Consider the following 14,989-nt stretch of genomic DNA (forward strand, 5'->3'; position numbering starts at 1 on the left):
GCTGTGCTGGATGAGGCTTTGAACAACCCGGTCAAGTGGGAGGTGTCCCTGCCAATGGCAGGGGTTGGAACCACATTATCTTTAAGGTCCCTTCCAATCCAAACCATTCCATGATTCTGTGATGAAGTCCCAAATTATCTAAGCCCACTTTGATCCGTCAGTTCAGTCCCTGCACCACAACAGCAGCTTCGTAAGGTAAGGCATGTGGTGAGAACCATCAGCTTTTTCCACTGAAAATCTACAGCACTTCAAGTCTGTTCCTATTTCTCCTACCATACCAGTCAGGTCTGATGACAATGGAAAGACACAACCTTGTCCACCATTTCAGCTCTTCTAAACTACAACACCCATATCTCCATAAGGATCCATATTTCTTGAAGCCTTCTCTTTTGAATTATGTCTGGTGGTTGCTGAATTCAAAAACTGCCTTTTATTTCCTAGAGGTGCGTTTTGTGATTTATCTCCAATTTTAAGAAGTTCAGGGTAAAATAAAAAGATTCCAATCACAGTAGGAAATATAGTGAAAAAACAAGCACTACCTGATAGTCAGCTTCATTGTGCAGAAACACTCATCAAACAACAAAACAAAAGAGCCTGACAGCAGCAATCAGCAGTGCTGGCAGTGTGTGCACAGAAGCTGTTTCCATAAAAACCTGTTTGTTCAGGTGCTAGCAATTGAGGAGGAGTTCCAGTTGTGTTGCTGCAAGCTCCTGTAATGCTCACACAGGGGTGTTTGCAGACTATCAGAGCCCTGGAGGGAGCTGTTACAGGCTATCAGCTCAGTAATCCTCATGTTAAAAAAGGCCCTAAATATGTATTTACAAGATAGACAGACCTGTTTGTTTTATTGGTTAAGCAATCTATGTGTTGAAAAGGTCTTAAACAGGAATTCACCAGGCAGGCAGGTCTCTCCTGGACTATTACAGCAACTGTGGGCTGTTCACTGAGAATGAATGTCACTGAGACCACTCTTCTGTGGCCCACAAGAGCCTCAACCCATAAATACTTATAGATGTTCAAGTAACTTTATTCAGATAAACAGCCTCACTCAGACTGCTAATCTGAAACTGTTGCTTCTTTATTTCTAAGGAAAAAATGCCAATAAAAATCAATCACTCTGAAAGTGTAATGTCACAGAACTGATAAATTTGAATTTGCTCCTGAAATACCTTCCCTCATCACAATGGGATGAGTATTACTGGAGAGGGAACCAGTGTGCTACTGCTGCACTGTATCTACTGCAATGCTCAGATACAGTAGAAGAAACAAGAAGAGCAGGGTAAAATTTTCCCCGATGCAACTTTTAAGTGTCCAGTGAAAAGATGTCTACACAAAGACTTACTCATGGCCAATTCCAAAAGGTTTCTAGCTCATCTCTATTCAAGGCCCATTTTTAGTTGTTTGTGAAAACAGCTGACAGCCTCTGATCCAGAAATGCTCAGGTCAGCTGGAAACCTTAGGAATTTCAGCATGTTTGGATCAGGCCAAAAGTAAATTTGATGGACTAATCTAAATTTACAGTTAACAGATTTATGAGTGCAAATACTTATCAAAACATTTAAATGAATGGCTGTGCATAACCATAAATTAGCATTTGCATTCAACATGCATACACACACATTTATTTCCTTATTCTGATGGAAAAATCTGTCCCTTGGGTCTACAAATCAGAACATGATCTTAAGAGTAATAATTTTTGCCCTGAAGTATTAGCCAGCCCTCAGAGCACTATGCGCTGCTGTGCTTAGGAGGAGGATGATGCAGTAAAGCAGCTTGCATATGAATATTCTAATTTCCAGAAGTCTTATTTTCTATAGCATAGGAAGAATCCACACAGCATGAGTGTAGTTTTTAGCTCATGCTCCAAGTGGGAAAAGTCTCACATGCTTTGTTCTCAAAATACCATGCTCTTTCCTCCAAGAACTCTTATCCTTTCATTGCCTGGACACAAAAGGCTCCATAAAACATGACCACAGAAAGATTTTACCTGCAGATGATTCATGTGGCTCTCTGTATGTTTACTGACATGCACAAACTTTCTGAGCAAAAAAGTAAAATAAAGCTGCTCAATGGTTTCTAAGTGAAGAGCATCAGAATACCTCATAATTTCATATAGGGTCAACTCTATCCTAAGCAACTTTTCAGAGGTACTGGTCTTAAAACTGCCCCAATCTATCAGGACTAGCATTGGTGTGCATTAGAACTAAAGTCATCAGACACAGGTGGACTAACAATGGCTGCCATTCTCCCTTTTTCACTCTGAAATGTTTCCCTCCTGATATGATGGACTGTTGATATAATTTCCCAGACTCCTGAAAGCTGAAACAATCACTGTGCCTAGAAATGAAAATAATCAGAGCTGTAAAGTCTTTTAGGCAATTATTCTGGTTTCCTTCGTGCATCCACATTGACTAACACCCAACCTTCCTCCAAAAACAACCCCTCAATGCTGACAGCAAATTTAAGTATAGTCTTCTTCATATATGCAACAACAGACAATGCAACCCACTGCTATTCCTTCTCAGGGATGTCTTTTGTTGTTTGGAAGAAGCATTCAGCTGGAAATGAGAATCATTTCCTATCTGAGATATCTGAAGTTTTAAAAGCTGGAATCCCCCAGCAGATAGCAATCACCTCCTCCTCTGCTTTTGCTCAAAAGCTGCTTCAGTACATACAGGGTATGAAGGTCTCTGCCCATGGGTAAGGACCTGGTGACTAAACAGCACTACCAGCTTGTGCCTGCTTGTAACATCTTATTTTCTTGTCTCATTAGGCTGATTGTGTAGGACCAGACAACAGTGATACTTTCTTCTGACCAGCTCTGTCTTTACAACATTATTTGTTGGTTATCTCTTTTTCTACCTGTTTTTTAACTGTCCCACCATTTAAATGACTCTGTCCCCTTGATTTCTGTATACTATTAATGTTCCAAAACAAGTATACAAAGTTTCTCTCTCCTGGAGAGAGAAAGGTTCAGAAATGTTATTAAGTGTGCTCCAATAGCTTACTTATTCCTCCCTTGTACCTGTAGCCTCTATTCTTACAAGGACAAATTTTAGAGCAACGTTTAACTGGGGACTGTGATGCTGTTAGTCCTTTCACCTCATTGGTACCAGCAAGTGTGATCTATAATCTAAACCCACTTGTCCAGCAGCAGAAAGCCACTCACAGACAGGCTGGGTGGGTTTGTTCTGACTATCTCTGGCTCTCTTTCAGTGATATTGATTGCAAGTCCAACGGAGCGCTTACACATCAGTCCATTCCTGCTTCTTAAAAGTCCTCAAGAGTATCTGGCTATGCAAGAATTGCAAATCTTTTGATGCCTTTCTGCCAACACTGACTGAGGTGGGGTCTGCCTTAGCATCTACCAGCAATTCAGATTTCTTTTAGGACAATTTTTCCAGTAGCAACACAAAGGATGCTCAAGTTGGCAGATGAAAATCCCCCAGCTTTATCATCTTCCCAGCCATTTGTTTAAAGTATGGTACTGTATGGAGCCTAATGAGCCTCCCTGGGAGTGCATCCTTCCAAGACAATTGGCTCACACCTGAGTTCATTGCATTGTGACAATCTGATCACAGCCCACATGTCGGAACTCAAGACATCCCTCTGGGAGTCCGGAGTTTCCTGAGACCCTTGCCAGGGGGCTCAGAGACCCTGGCACACAGCCCAGAACACCAGTGAGTTCGATTATGAACCACAGAATAACTTGTCACCTTTATAGAAAGAGATAAAAGCCACAATAGTGTAAATAGTGTAAGAATAAATAATTACAGAGTCTAAATGTAGATTTTAAGATTTTTGGTATAGGAGTTTCTAGTGACAAGATGGAGGGATTTAGGCGTGTCTAGCCTTTCTTCTTTTTCTTCTCTACCTCCATCTTGTCTGGTGATGTTGGCACTTTTAGATTAGTCTAAAGTAAAAACTCACTGTCTAATATAGATGATAAGTATTAGAAAATAACTGTAAATATTGTACACGTAGTTTGTAGTATATAAAGATAACACCGCCCTAGAGGAGGGGGGAGTGCCTCTGGCTGTCCTGCCAAACGAATCTCGGCTAGACAGGGAGAAAGAACTTTATAGATAAGATGCAATAAACAACCTTGAGACCGAAAAAATGAAGAGCCCTGACTTTTTCTTCAAGCACCGGGCTGGAAAAAGAAACTTTCAAACTTTAGTCGGGGTCACTCTGACCAGCTAGAAAGAAAGACAGCCCCCGGCAACTGGCGTCCCTGGGTGGGCTCGAAGAAAGACCCGGCAACTAGCGTTCCCTGAGTAAGCTCGAAGAAAGATGCGGCAACTAGTGTTCCCTAGCTTGGCTGCAAGAAAGACCCGACATTTAGCATTCCCAGGTGGGCTGCAAGAGCTGGGCGGCAAGAGAACAACCCAGATGGGCAGAAAGAGAGACAGCTGCAAGAGATGGGCTGCAAAAGAGAGACCACAACACGTTGGGCAGCAAGAAAGCACCCAGGTGGGCAGTTGGCAGGCAGCCACGCCACCAGACATCATCCGCTGAAACACAGCCCGTGAAGAGAACAAAAAAAGACGAGGAAAAGAACCAAGCACTCCCAAAAAGAAAAAAAAAAAAAAGAAAAAAAAAAAGGGAAAAAAAAAAAAAAAAAAAAAAAAAAAAAAAAAAAGAAAAAGAAAAAAAAAAATCCACACAGAAGATCCAAGATTCAACTTCTGCTAAACAGACTCGCATCCAGATCTGACGGGGGGGCCAGTGACCAGAGCGACCTCTGGACGGACCTTGCAAATGATTCAGCTTTTAGTAAGAAGGTTGAGATTTGAGAACATGGAGGGGACATGCTCTCAAGAACAGTTAAAGATTTTGTCAGCCTTACAAGGTCTGGCAGCCACACACCTTGTGAAAATCTTTGAAAAAAGGTAAAACGGCCTTGAAGCTTTTATCCCCAGCAAGAATCATGTTAAAGGCAATTGCGACAAGATCCCGGAGTAGAACTAAAAAGTCATTAATTGTGAATCCCACAGGGGCGGGGGGAAGAGAGCAAAGGTCAAAGCAGAAATTGTCTCTAGTCCCAACCAGCCCTGGAGAAGTAGCTCCCAATGAGAGGGAGCGAGAAATAGCTCCCGATGAGAGGGAGCGGAGAAGTAGCTCCCGATGAGAGGGAGCGGGAAAGTAGCTCCCGATGAGAGGGAGCGAGAAATAACTCCCGATGAGAGGGGGCGGGAAATAGCTCCCGATGAGAGGGAGCGAGTAATAGCTCCCGATGAGAGGGAGTGAGAAGCAGCTTTACCGCCTCCAATTCCTCTACCCCGAAAGCCCAGCTCGCGGCGAGCGTGGCTGCGCGGCGGCGGCGGCGAGCAGCGGGGGGAGCGCGGAAGCAGTAAGAGACGCGAGTTTCAGCGCGGGGGCTGTGAGCATGACACCGACGGCGGCGGCCTCAGCTGGCGCGGTGCCAGGGACGCGCGCGCAGGGCGAGACCCGCGAGACGTCCGGGAAGGGCTCTCAAATCATAGCGTCCACGTCAGACGCGGGCAATAAGCGAAGAGCAGCTGCAGAGCTCCAAGCGGTGCCCGTAGGCAGACGCAAGAGACGCGTAGTGATGATGCAAGACCCAGAAGTCGGGGCGCGAAAGGTTTTTTCCCCAGTTCGCGGACGCGAGACGGGCACCGGCCGAGCAAAGACCGCGCGCCGGCTGCGGGTGTTGGCACGAGGCCAGAATGAGATCTGAGCTGTACTAGTGTCGATCAGAGAGAGAAGGACATTTCCGAAACCGCGCCTGCGCCGAGACGAGCGCAGGAAAGGCGCAGTCAGGGCGGGGTTGTCCACACTCCCGTGACGGCACAAGCAGAGACGGGGCGTGATCAGGGTACAGAGGCTGCCCCAAGTACCACCCCTCTCCGATCCCAAGGCAATGGGCACCCAGCTAACCGCAGCAGCCAGCACACAGTTTCAGCCTCCATCAAAATCTCAAGTTAGAGATTTTTCGCGAGTGCAGCACATGTTGAGTGAAGCACACCGAACTCTTCAACAAGCTAGTCCCACAAAAGTGACAGAAACAGCATTTATCAGATGATCAAGTCTCAAATGCAAAAGATGGGCGTAGAAAAAAAAAAAAAAAAGTTGTCCAAAAATCAGAGAAAAGTGAGAAAGCACCAAGCTTTTGCCCAAGATACAAAAAAAAGAAGAGAAAATCAATGCAAATCAATGTTATTCCAAATATGATGTAGATAGAAATCTATTTTGAAAAATGCCTCTCAGGGAGAGAGACGGCACCATATAAAGATAGAAGTATTAGTAAAGATTCAATTACTCAAAGTGTCTCTGAAGACAGAGCATTTGAGAAACATCAATCAAATCCTATCTGTGAGGTCATCAGCTGATTCTCCAATAGTTCAGAGTTTTAGAGATTGTTGTCAGTGAGTTTGTAACCTTTGTTATTTTTAGATTTTATAAGTAATACTAATAAATAAGGATTGCTGTTAATGTTATATGAATACTTTAAAAAAGTTGTCTTAACTCCTTCAAATACTTCCTGTTAGTAAGTTGATTATATAATGAGAATTCTCAGAATTTGTGATAAGAATTATTATCAAGGTATTGTAGTGTTTATAGCCAGCCAGTGTTCCACTATCTCTTTTGTGTGAAGCCACGTCTCTTCAGAATCTTGTCTTTATTTCCTAACTACTCACAAGTTTTTAGATTTCTTTTAAATCCAAATTGCCGCTTTTGTAGTTTTCTTCATTTATTGTTTCTTCAGTTATTACAGAAGTACTTCAGCCAAGAATTCAAGAAATCTACTGTGTTTGAAGAATTTCTATCCCAACAAAAGTTTCAGAAAGATCCAATTATTTAATAGTTTGATAGATCTTTAATCCTAAAGTTTCCTATTCATAATTGCTGTTTTTAAGAGTCTCATTTTAAGAATGTGCTAAGTGATATCCATCAATTAGAGTTCAGGCTCTAGCCAAGTCCTAACTCTACTTGAATAGAGTGATTGACAATCAGCCCAGATGTTTTCTGCATCAAAAAGTATTCAAGTCCTTTTAGCTTGGCAATTTGACCGTCTATGATAGCTGAGCCTGTTTTCAGAAAGAGTTTAGAGAAACATGAATCCAGACATAGATTCTCCACTTCTCTGTTGTTGTAAAGTTCATCAGCTGTCGCAGACTCTAAAATGACAATTCAGTGTTGTAGTGTTTGACAATTGTATGATTTCAGATGTGTTATTAGTTATGTGTATTATCTAATTGATTTCTAATTGCTGTCATTTTACATTTCCCTATGCAATTGCATAGAGACTGAAACAAAGTTGATCAATGTTTTATTTTCATATCAAGACCCATTCTTCACCTCCGAGATTTTGAGAAAATCCTCCAGTCTCTTCGGGGGCGTAGATTTGTTTGTGTTTTAGCAGGTACAAAAGTCCAAGTGAATCTCAGTGAAGAATGTGAAACTCCATCCAGTGCAAGACAATGCTAACAAGAAGCGTGGGCAAGAAAACGCTGACCATTCCATAAGCAAAAAAGAAGATGTAGAGATGTAGACTACACAGAGACTCCAACCCTTGTGTTTTGCCCACAGAAGACTGTAGACTTTAAGTCTCTTCATGAGTGTGAGAATCAGTAGTGTTGTAGAACTGTTGTTAGATGATTGCTTGTTATATTTTAGTAGAGTTTTTAGTTCTCTTGTTCATTGCGCCATGCATTCTTTTGTGTATATGGCGAGTTGTCAACCAAGCTGCCAAAGAAGTCTTCTTAGTGCAAACAGAAGGGGGAGATGTCGGAACTCAAGACATCCCTCTGGGAGTCCGGAGTTTCCTGAGACCCTTGCCAGGGGGCTCAGAGACCCTGGCACACAGCCCAGAACACCAGTGAGTTCGATTATGAACCACAGAATAACTTGTCACCTTTATAGAAAGAGATAAAAGCCACAATAGTGTAAATAGTGTAAGAATAAATAATTACAGAGTCTAAATGTAGATTTTAAGATTTTTGGTATAGGAGTTTCTAGTGACAAGATGGAGGGATTTAGGCGTGTCTAGCCTTTCTTCTTTTTCTTCTCTACCTCCATCTTGTCTGGTGATGTTGGCACTTTTAGATTAGTCTAAAGTAAAAACTCACTGTCTAATATAGATGATAAGTATTAGAAAATAACTGTAAATATTGTACACGTAGTTTGTAGTATATAAAGATAACACCGCCCTAGAAGAGGGGAGAGTGCCTCTAGCTGTCCTGCCAAACGAATCTCAGCTAGACAAAGAGAAAGAACTTTATAGATAAGATGCAATAAACAACCTTGAGACCGAAAAAATGAAGAGCCCTGACTTTTTCTTCAAGCACCGGGCTGGAAAAAGAAACTTTCAAACTTTAGTCGGGGTCACTCTGACCAGCTAGAAAGAAAGACAGCCCCCGGCACCCACAGGGCTTTTCTAGCTTAAAACTAGAGTAGAAGAGTCTTATAAGTGTCTAATCCTACACTGCAAGTATAAGTCCATATCCCCAGTGCAGGCTATCATACATGATCCTCCTCTGGGTCTCTTATGGTGGTAGCTCAGGTGGTTAAACACTAGCACAAATTTGTAAGCAAGAACCAAAGTGATCAGAGTTTTTCAGGACATTCCATTTCTTGAAAAACATTTTTGTTTCCAGCACCCCCTTTGCTAGTCATCTTACTTCCTTACTTCCTAAAGTGGGTGCATATTTTGCATTTGTGTCTCAGAACTGATGCATTCTTCATTTGCAAACCATTTCTAGGAAATAATGAGGTGTTGTTCTAGTTCTTTTCCTGCCCACTATCTTGTTTCAATTCCTTTCTGAAATTTCCAGGTTTGGATTTTAATCCATTTAAAATTTTTCATGTTTGCCATAGAGACCTGTGAGCTACTTATCTCCATCCTTTTGTACAATGGGAAGGTTAATGTGCATTTTGGAAACAGAACCGTGCTCTTGACAGCAGACAAGTTTTTTGCTGTATGTGATTAGCTAAAGTTCAACCAGAAAGTTGATAAAATCCTCCTTCTAAATAAAGCACAGTAAAAACAATAAACCTCTTTCCCCTAAACACAGGATAAATCAATCAGTGTGAGATAGAGAACACTCTGTGGTTCTTCCATCCAGCCTGCAGACTGAGGGGTGGTATGAGCAGGGCTTCTGCACCCTTTCTCCATGCTGCTTTCACCCTTAGATGGTGGGTATGATGTGTTAAAAATCTAGAAACAAAGCAACACGCTTTTGAGACAACATTAATACAGGAAGTAATATAAAAGCTGGTCTTTAATTGGAGATCTCCAAAGAAAAGTGGGGAAAAATGCCCACACCACATAGGGTGAATGCAGTCTTGTAAGTTTAGCATTGGAGCATAGCCTCTACTCCCCCCTGTCCTGCTGTTTCTCCCCAGGACTGGCAAAAGGAGCTGGGAAGCTCTTTTTTACTCTGAGACTCTTTTTTGGGATGGAGATATATAACTCTGAGGACAATGCTCTCAGTTTTTTCTAGATCCCTGGTTATGGCAAGGGAGCTTAATAAGGTCTTACAGGGACCTGAAATAGCAGATAATACAACCAGTGAGTGACCTAAACCATAATATTACCATATGGGCTTAAACTTTGGGAATATCTTTAATGTTTACAGCTCTGCTAATTAAAGGCTGCTAGATATTCTTGTTTCCCCAAAACCGCACATATTTAGTAGAAAACCTTTTTCTCAAAGGAGTCTAGACAGTTTCTTTCCCATCTAAATTTCACATGAAACACTTTATTTCAGTCACTCAGTGTACATGCCTTGGGCAACTGAATCAAAGCTAACAGCAAATTAATGGCTGTGATGTTGTGATTAGCAGAGAATACAGGCAACTGAGAACCTGTCCAAACATTTACTGTAGTCACAGTATTTATGCCAGCCACTATTTGGGATAAATAACAGCCACAAAGAGGACTTGATTCCACCAGGTAGACTTTTTAAAAATTGTCACCGATAGTCTAATTAAATGGTGAAAATTATTTTGATTTTAACATTTAAAAAATTATTTCTAGATGCTTACATTCCTAATTAAATTAAATATTATCAGAAAAAATAGTTTCTATTACATTTCAGGAACAAGTATCATGAACAAACACACTTGACAGAGAAATTTAATATTGTATTACACAGGGGGAGTCAAAATAGAACTTAAAGTCTGAGACTCTGATGCTGTGAGACACTACACCAAAATCCAACTGGGAAGAAATAATCATTTCACTTATCCATAGCAATGATTTTTTGAGGAGTTCAAATAAAAGTTTGCTTGTTCTGATGAGATCCACTAAGCAGATGTTATTTGATTTTCCAGATTCCCCTGTCTGCTAGAAGAGCAATGGGCTGAACTTGCAGTTGAGCGTCTTAGATGCTAAAGACACAATAAACGTGAACTCACTGAGTATTTGCCAAGGCTTTGGCCTTTCATTTAATTTCCAAATGCCATCCAGTTATATGAAACCTTTAAAAGGGTTTCTTAAGGTAGAGCAAACAGGAGGGTAGGATGTTTTTAATCTTGTACTAAAGATTTTAAATTATTTATAATCATTCTTGTTTAAAACACAGTAACGAACTTATGAAAAGACTCAACACTTTAATAAGAAAAAGAACCATCTGCTTCTTATGCCTGTTCCTATAAATAGTTTGTTACTAGATGACAGTGGAAAACATGAAAAGCTAATGACTGACTGACAAGTAGATTATTTAGATATTGAAATGAAAATCTAATGAAGAGCAACATCACTAATCATATGTTATAATTTTGGGAAGCTTCACATAATGATTTTCCAATGACTCAGAAACACATCCACCCTTGTCACCAGACAGTACAATACATTAGCAGCAAAGGGAGATTTGTGGTACAGAGCACAATCTCTTATAATTGCAATACTTATAATGTCAAATACCAAAGAGCAAGTAATAAAAACTATATTCATTGTCCAATTTGAAGCATGATCTTAAAAACACTCAAGCACACACCCAAATATCTAGAAGACTGATTTCTAATGCATTCAATACAAGGACAATTGACTCTTAAAATAAGAGGCAGGAGGAGAAAAGCAATTAAGTAAGCCTCCAGTAACCATTTGTGGAAAGGCCGGCTTTAAAGTGTTAAATCTACTAAAGAGAAGCATTTCAGTCACAGCCTCCACTGCACACAGACAGAACATGTTAAACAAGCCTCCTAGACTTGTATGTAGTTACCCACTGCAGAATTCTGCTTTCAAATTTCACATCTTTAGCCTAACCCTAGCCTACCTGCAGGAAATCCTGTGACATCACACAGGTATAATACAAAACTGCCTTTTGTGATGATTTTTAAGTATTCCCACTCTTCTTTTTCTCAGAGGAGCCTGCTATCAGCTGTGTAAATGCCATATCTGTAATAACAGAAAGAGAGGGTGAAGTGTGCCCATGATCTTACCTCATACTCAAAGTCCTCTGCTCTATCTGCATCAGCAGGCAGGCTGGAAAGATACTCGTTACCTTCATAAAATTCATGCTCCACTGGGTGAAGAGAATGGCAGCTATGTGGAACAAAGCAGTACAATAACAATAGATGAGAAAATATGTTGTTTTTTTTTTAATTAAAAGGTCCCACCTCACCCCCTTCCACTGTCACCTCCTCCCCCCGCTGCCAACCCAGTCTCACTTCATAGTTTTCTCATCTCAGGATGCTACTCTGAATGGCTTGACAGTCTGAAAGAACAAAGTACCTGAAAGAGCCAGTACCATGAAGCAGCACAGGCTGTTTTCCTTGCAAAAGCTCATGCTCTGGCTGAGTTAATTTTGCTGGGCTCATCTTTAGGCATATTTACACAGGGTGATTTCTTAAAAGGGTCTGGTTTGAACCAAACTGCTTCATTGTGACATTTTGGATTCCTTACACTCATAAAGGTACATAACTCCAGATTCAGGTGCTGTGTCATGGCTGCGGGCAACTCACTAATTATCTGGGCATAGTCTTGAACAATCTACAGACCATATCAGGCTCACAAACTGCTCAAGAATTTATGTAAAATAATTTGCATTATCCTCTTGTGCTAAAGTGGTAACAACATGGTGAAATGCACCTGAAGTGCACAGTTACAAATGTCAGTAAACTGTACTGTTAAATGGGCTTGGAACACAAAGAGTGAGGTCTTGACAACATCTTTAGACCCAAGGCTGGATCCCAACCATGTAGTATGCAGGGTGGACCTATCTTAGCAGAGGTTGAAAACTCTTCTCCATGCTGAGGGCATGGGAACTTCAATCACGGTAGCCCAGAGTTTAGACATCCCCAGTAAAAACTCAGAAATACATGTATCCTGCTCCTTGCTGTGCAGCAGCCAGCAGTCAGCCCAATCCATCTAGCCTAGAATTTCTAAAAATGAACCTATATCAAAGTTAAAAGTGTCATGTTCTGCATTAGCATCAATTCTACAGACCCACACAACATGCCAGCAAATCAGTGAAAAAGCTCTAGGGCTATAATAGTTTTTGGCAGGCTACAGAGGGTCTGTAGGGTCATCTGAGGTCACCCACAACATGATGTTATTTATGAGGTGGGGTCAAAAGAGGAAGAACCCTACACCCTACTTATGTATAAGCACCACCTGCTGGTGTTTGCATCCAATTCAGTTCCAAAGAGAGACAATTTAATTAATACATTTTGCCATATGACAGATGAAATGGTACTTTTTGATCTCTATGTTTTGCTTTTCATAAGGGGACCTTTATATTAAACCACTTGTTTCCTTGATTTGTTTTTGTAAAAAATTTGGAAGAACAGAAAACAAGACAAGCTCTTTCTAGGTCTAAAGAAGCCTTTGCGGTACTTTGGAACACAGAAGTGTTTTTCTTCTTGACTAGGGTTAGCTTTGGATACATAAACACCAAGTAAACATGTCTGAGATTCCTTCCTGTAGCCCTAATCTACAAGCAGAGTTTAGGAAAGCTGTCACTGAAGCCTGAATGGGATAGTGGTTATCAACAGCATTTATTATTTATTTAAATAATAATTGTTCCTAAGACTTTTTCAGGAGACGGCTGGAAGACTATCACTGCAATGCCTCAATCCCACAGGTAAACAGCAGAAAAAGATAAACCATACCTATCTGAAAGTAGAAAAGGGCAGATATCTGGGACTGGTGGTGTGGAAGGCCTTAGCTTGGCCAGAGCCATGATATGCTCAAAAGTGATGTCAGTCTGAGTGCTGGCATCCATAAGCTGAACATCCTGAGAGCTACTGTGAGCTTTGGTAGCTGGGGCTCGCCGTAAAACCTGAACTACAATGGGCTCCTTGGCATTGCGGAAAGCTTCCACTGCCTCCTCGTGAGTGGCCTTGGAGAGGTCCTTCCCATTGACCTAGAGAAAACAGGAGAGTACAGCAAAGGTGAGAGAAAAGGCAGCACAAAAACATGGGTGTAAAATATAGGGGATGAATTATTTGTGCGGTACTGATGACATTGATGAGCATATTTTGGTATCCATGCAAGAGGGAATGTACAGCTGGGAGGAGAAATAAGTTCTTTAATCTTTGCCAGAAATTAGAAATGGTTTGAACTCTTCCATAACTGTCCCAGCCAATGGAATCCAAATACAGCAAAGAAAATACAGTATTTAGAAAGTAATTTAAATTTTTTCTCTTATCCTATTTTATTAACTTTGTAATATGCAGCTAAAATAGGAGGGGTGCCATTAATTTTGAATTTCAGCATTTTTTTGTTGCATGCAATTGTTTTAAAGGATTTCTGCCATAGCATTGTTATTAAAGCAGATGTCAATAAACATGTCTCTGATGTCTAAAAAGAAACAAGGCCAATTTTCAATGTTTTGTCACTTATCTGCTATGGCCATTACACAGCCATTAAGACCACAGATAGGAAGATTGGACTAGCACAGTCAGCTGCTGATCTTTCAGGGAAAGAGGACTAACTCAATAAATAATTTGCTATGAACAGACAAATAATCAACCAGAGAAAAATACATTGCAAATGCAGCATAGCTTGGCAAAACTAAAAGACTGTGCCAAGGTTTCTCTCTGCTACAGGCAAAGAAGCAAATTCCTCCTGGTCTAGATGAGGCCTTAGGGTACTAAAAAAATGTAACTGCAAGGTTTGATTATGCTAAATTTATAGATATTCAGGTGCTTGAAGCAAGATTTGCAAACATCAGCCCACTACAAAATGTGAAGGCTAGTTGGTCAATGCCATCCAGTAGCTAAGCCCTTGAACACAGGGCTGTGCAACATCCTTACACAGAAAATACTGCTGGTTCCAGAGCAGTGGGACCGCTGTTGACTGCTACACGGGACCTAACTGTTGTGAGCTACTGTGGAAATGAGATGATCCTGTGCTGGGGTAGAAAGGTAGGGTTTTCTAGTAAGAAATGTGACTACCTGGAGGTACCAAAACCGGGTTAAAATTTATATTCCCAGGAAAACTTCTACACTGCCAGCAAATCAGAAATAGGAGTCTGCTGCAAGGTCATGCTCAAATTATCTTCTTTGTATAGACAATGAGTCATAAAACTTCATAAAACTTAATGAACTAAGTCTAAATCCTTTCCAGAAATGGGACAGCCCCCATAAATTACTTTTCCCCAATGTTTGCAAATAGTGGTAGAAATGAAAATTTCTTTGCCACATCACTCCTTCATTCAAGAAATTCTTGGAAATTTCTTGTCAAAAAGGACAAAGGCAAACAGGAACAATGTCAGCAAACTCAAAGACCCTCAGTAACTCAGCAGCCTTCAGTAACACTTTGAAGCAACTTGTGCAACCATAGTCTCATCATATTTATGTGCACGACTAGGATACTGGTGACCATTAATTTCAAGTATATATCAATTCAATACATTTCCAGAGCATGTGCACAAGTACAAGGTGGCATCATCTTTCCTCTGACTTAATTTCCAAAGAATCAGCACTTTCACACCTGTATCATTCACAGGGACATGCAAAATAACTGTACTGTGATGCAGCTGACCAATGTAAAGGTCAGCTGATCCTTCTAGCTAGA

At 40.9% G+C, this 14,989-nt stretch overlaps 1 protein-coding gene across 7 annotated transcripts in view; it reads right to left on the reverse strand.

Moving 5' to 3' along the window:
* PDZRN4 (PDZ domain containing ring finger 4) overlaps positions 1–14,989 on the reverse strand; it is a 264,705-nt gene that overhangs the window by 31,896 nt on the left and 217,820 nt on the right. For all 7 annotated transcript variants that reach the window (XM_059847080.1, XM_059847077.1, XM_059847075.1 and 4 more), the window contains exons 4-5: positions 13,081–13,334; positions 11,410–11,512 (exon numbers count right to left, since the gene is read on the reverse strand). In XM_059847080.1, coding sequence (XP_059703063.1) covers positions 11,410–11,512; positions 13,081–13,334 — 357 coding nt within the window. The remainder of the gene's footprint in view (positions 1–11,409; positions 11,513–13,080; positions 13,335–14,989) is intronic.

This window comes from Haemorhous mexicanus, chromosome 5 (assembly GCF_027477595.1).
Source record: "Haemorhous mexicanus isolate bHaeMex1 chromosome 5, bHaeMex1.pri, whole genome shotgun sequence".
NCBI lineage: Eukaryota > Metazoa > Chordata > Aves > Passeriformes > Fringillidae > Haemorhous > Haemorhous mexicanus.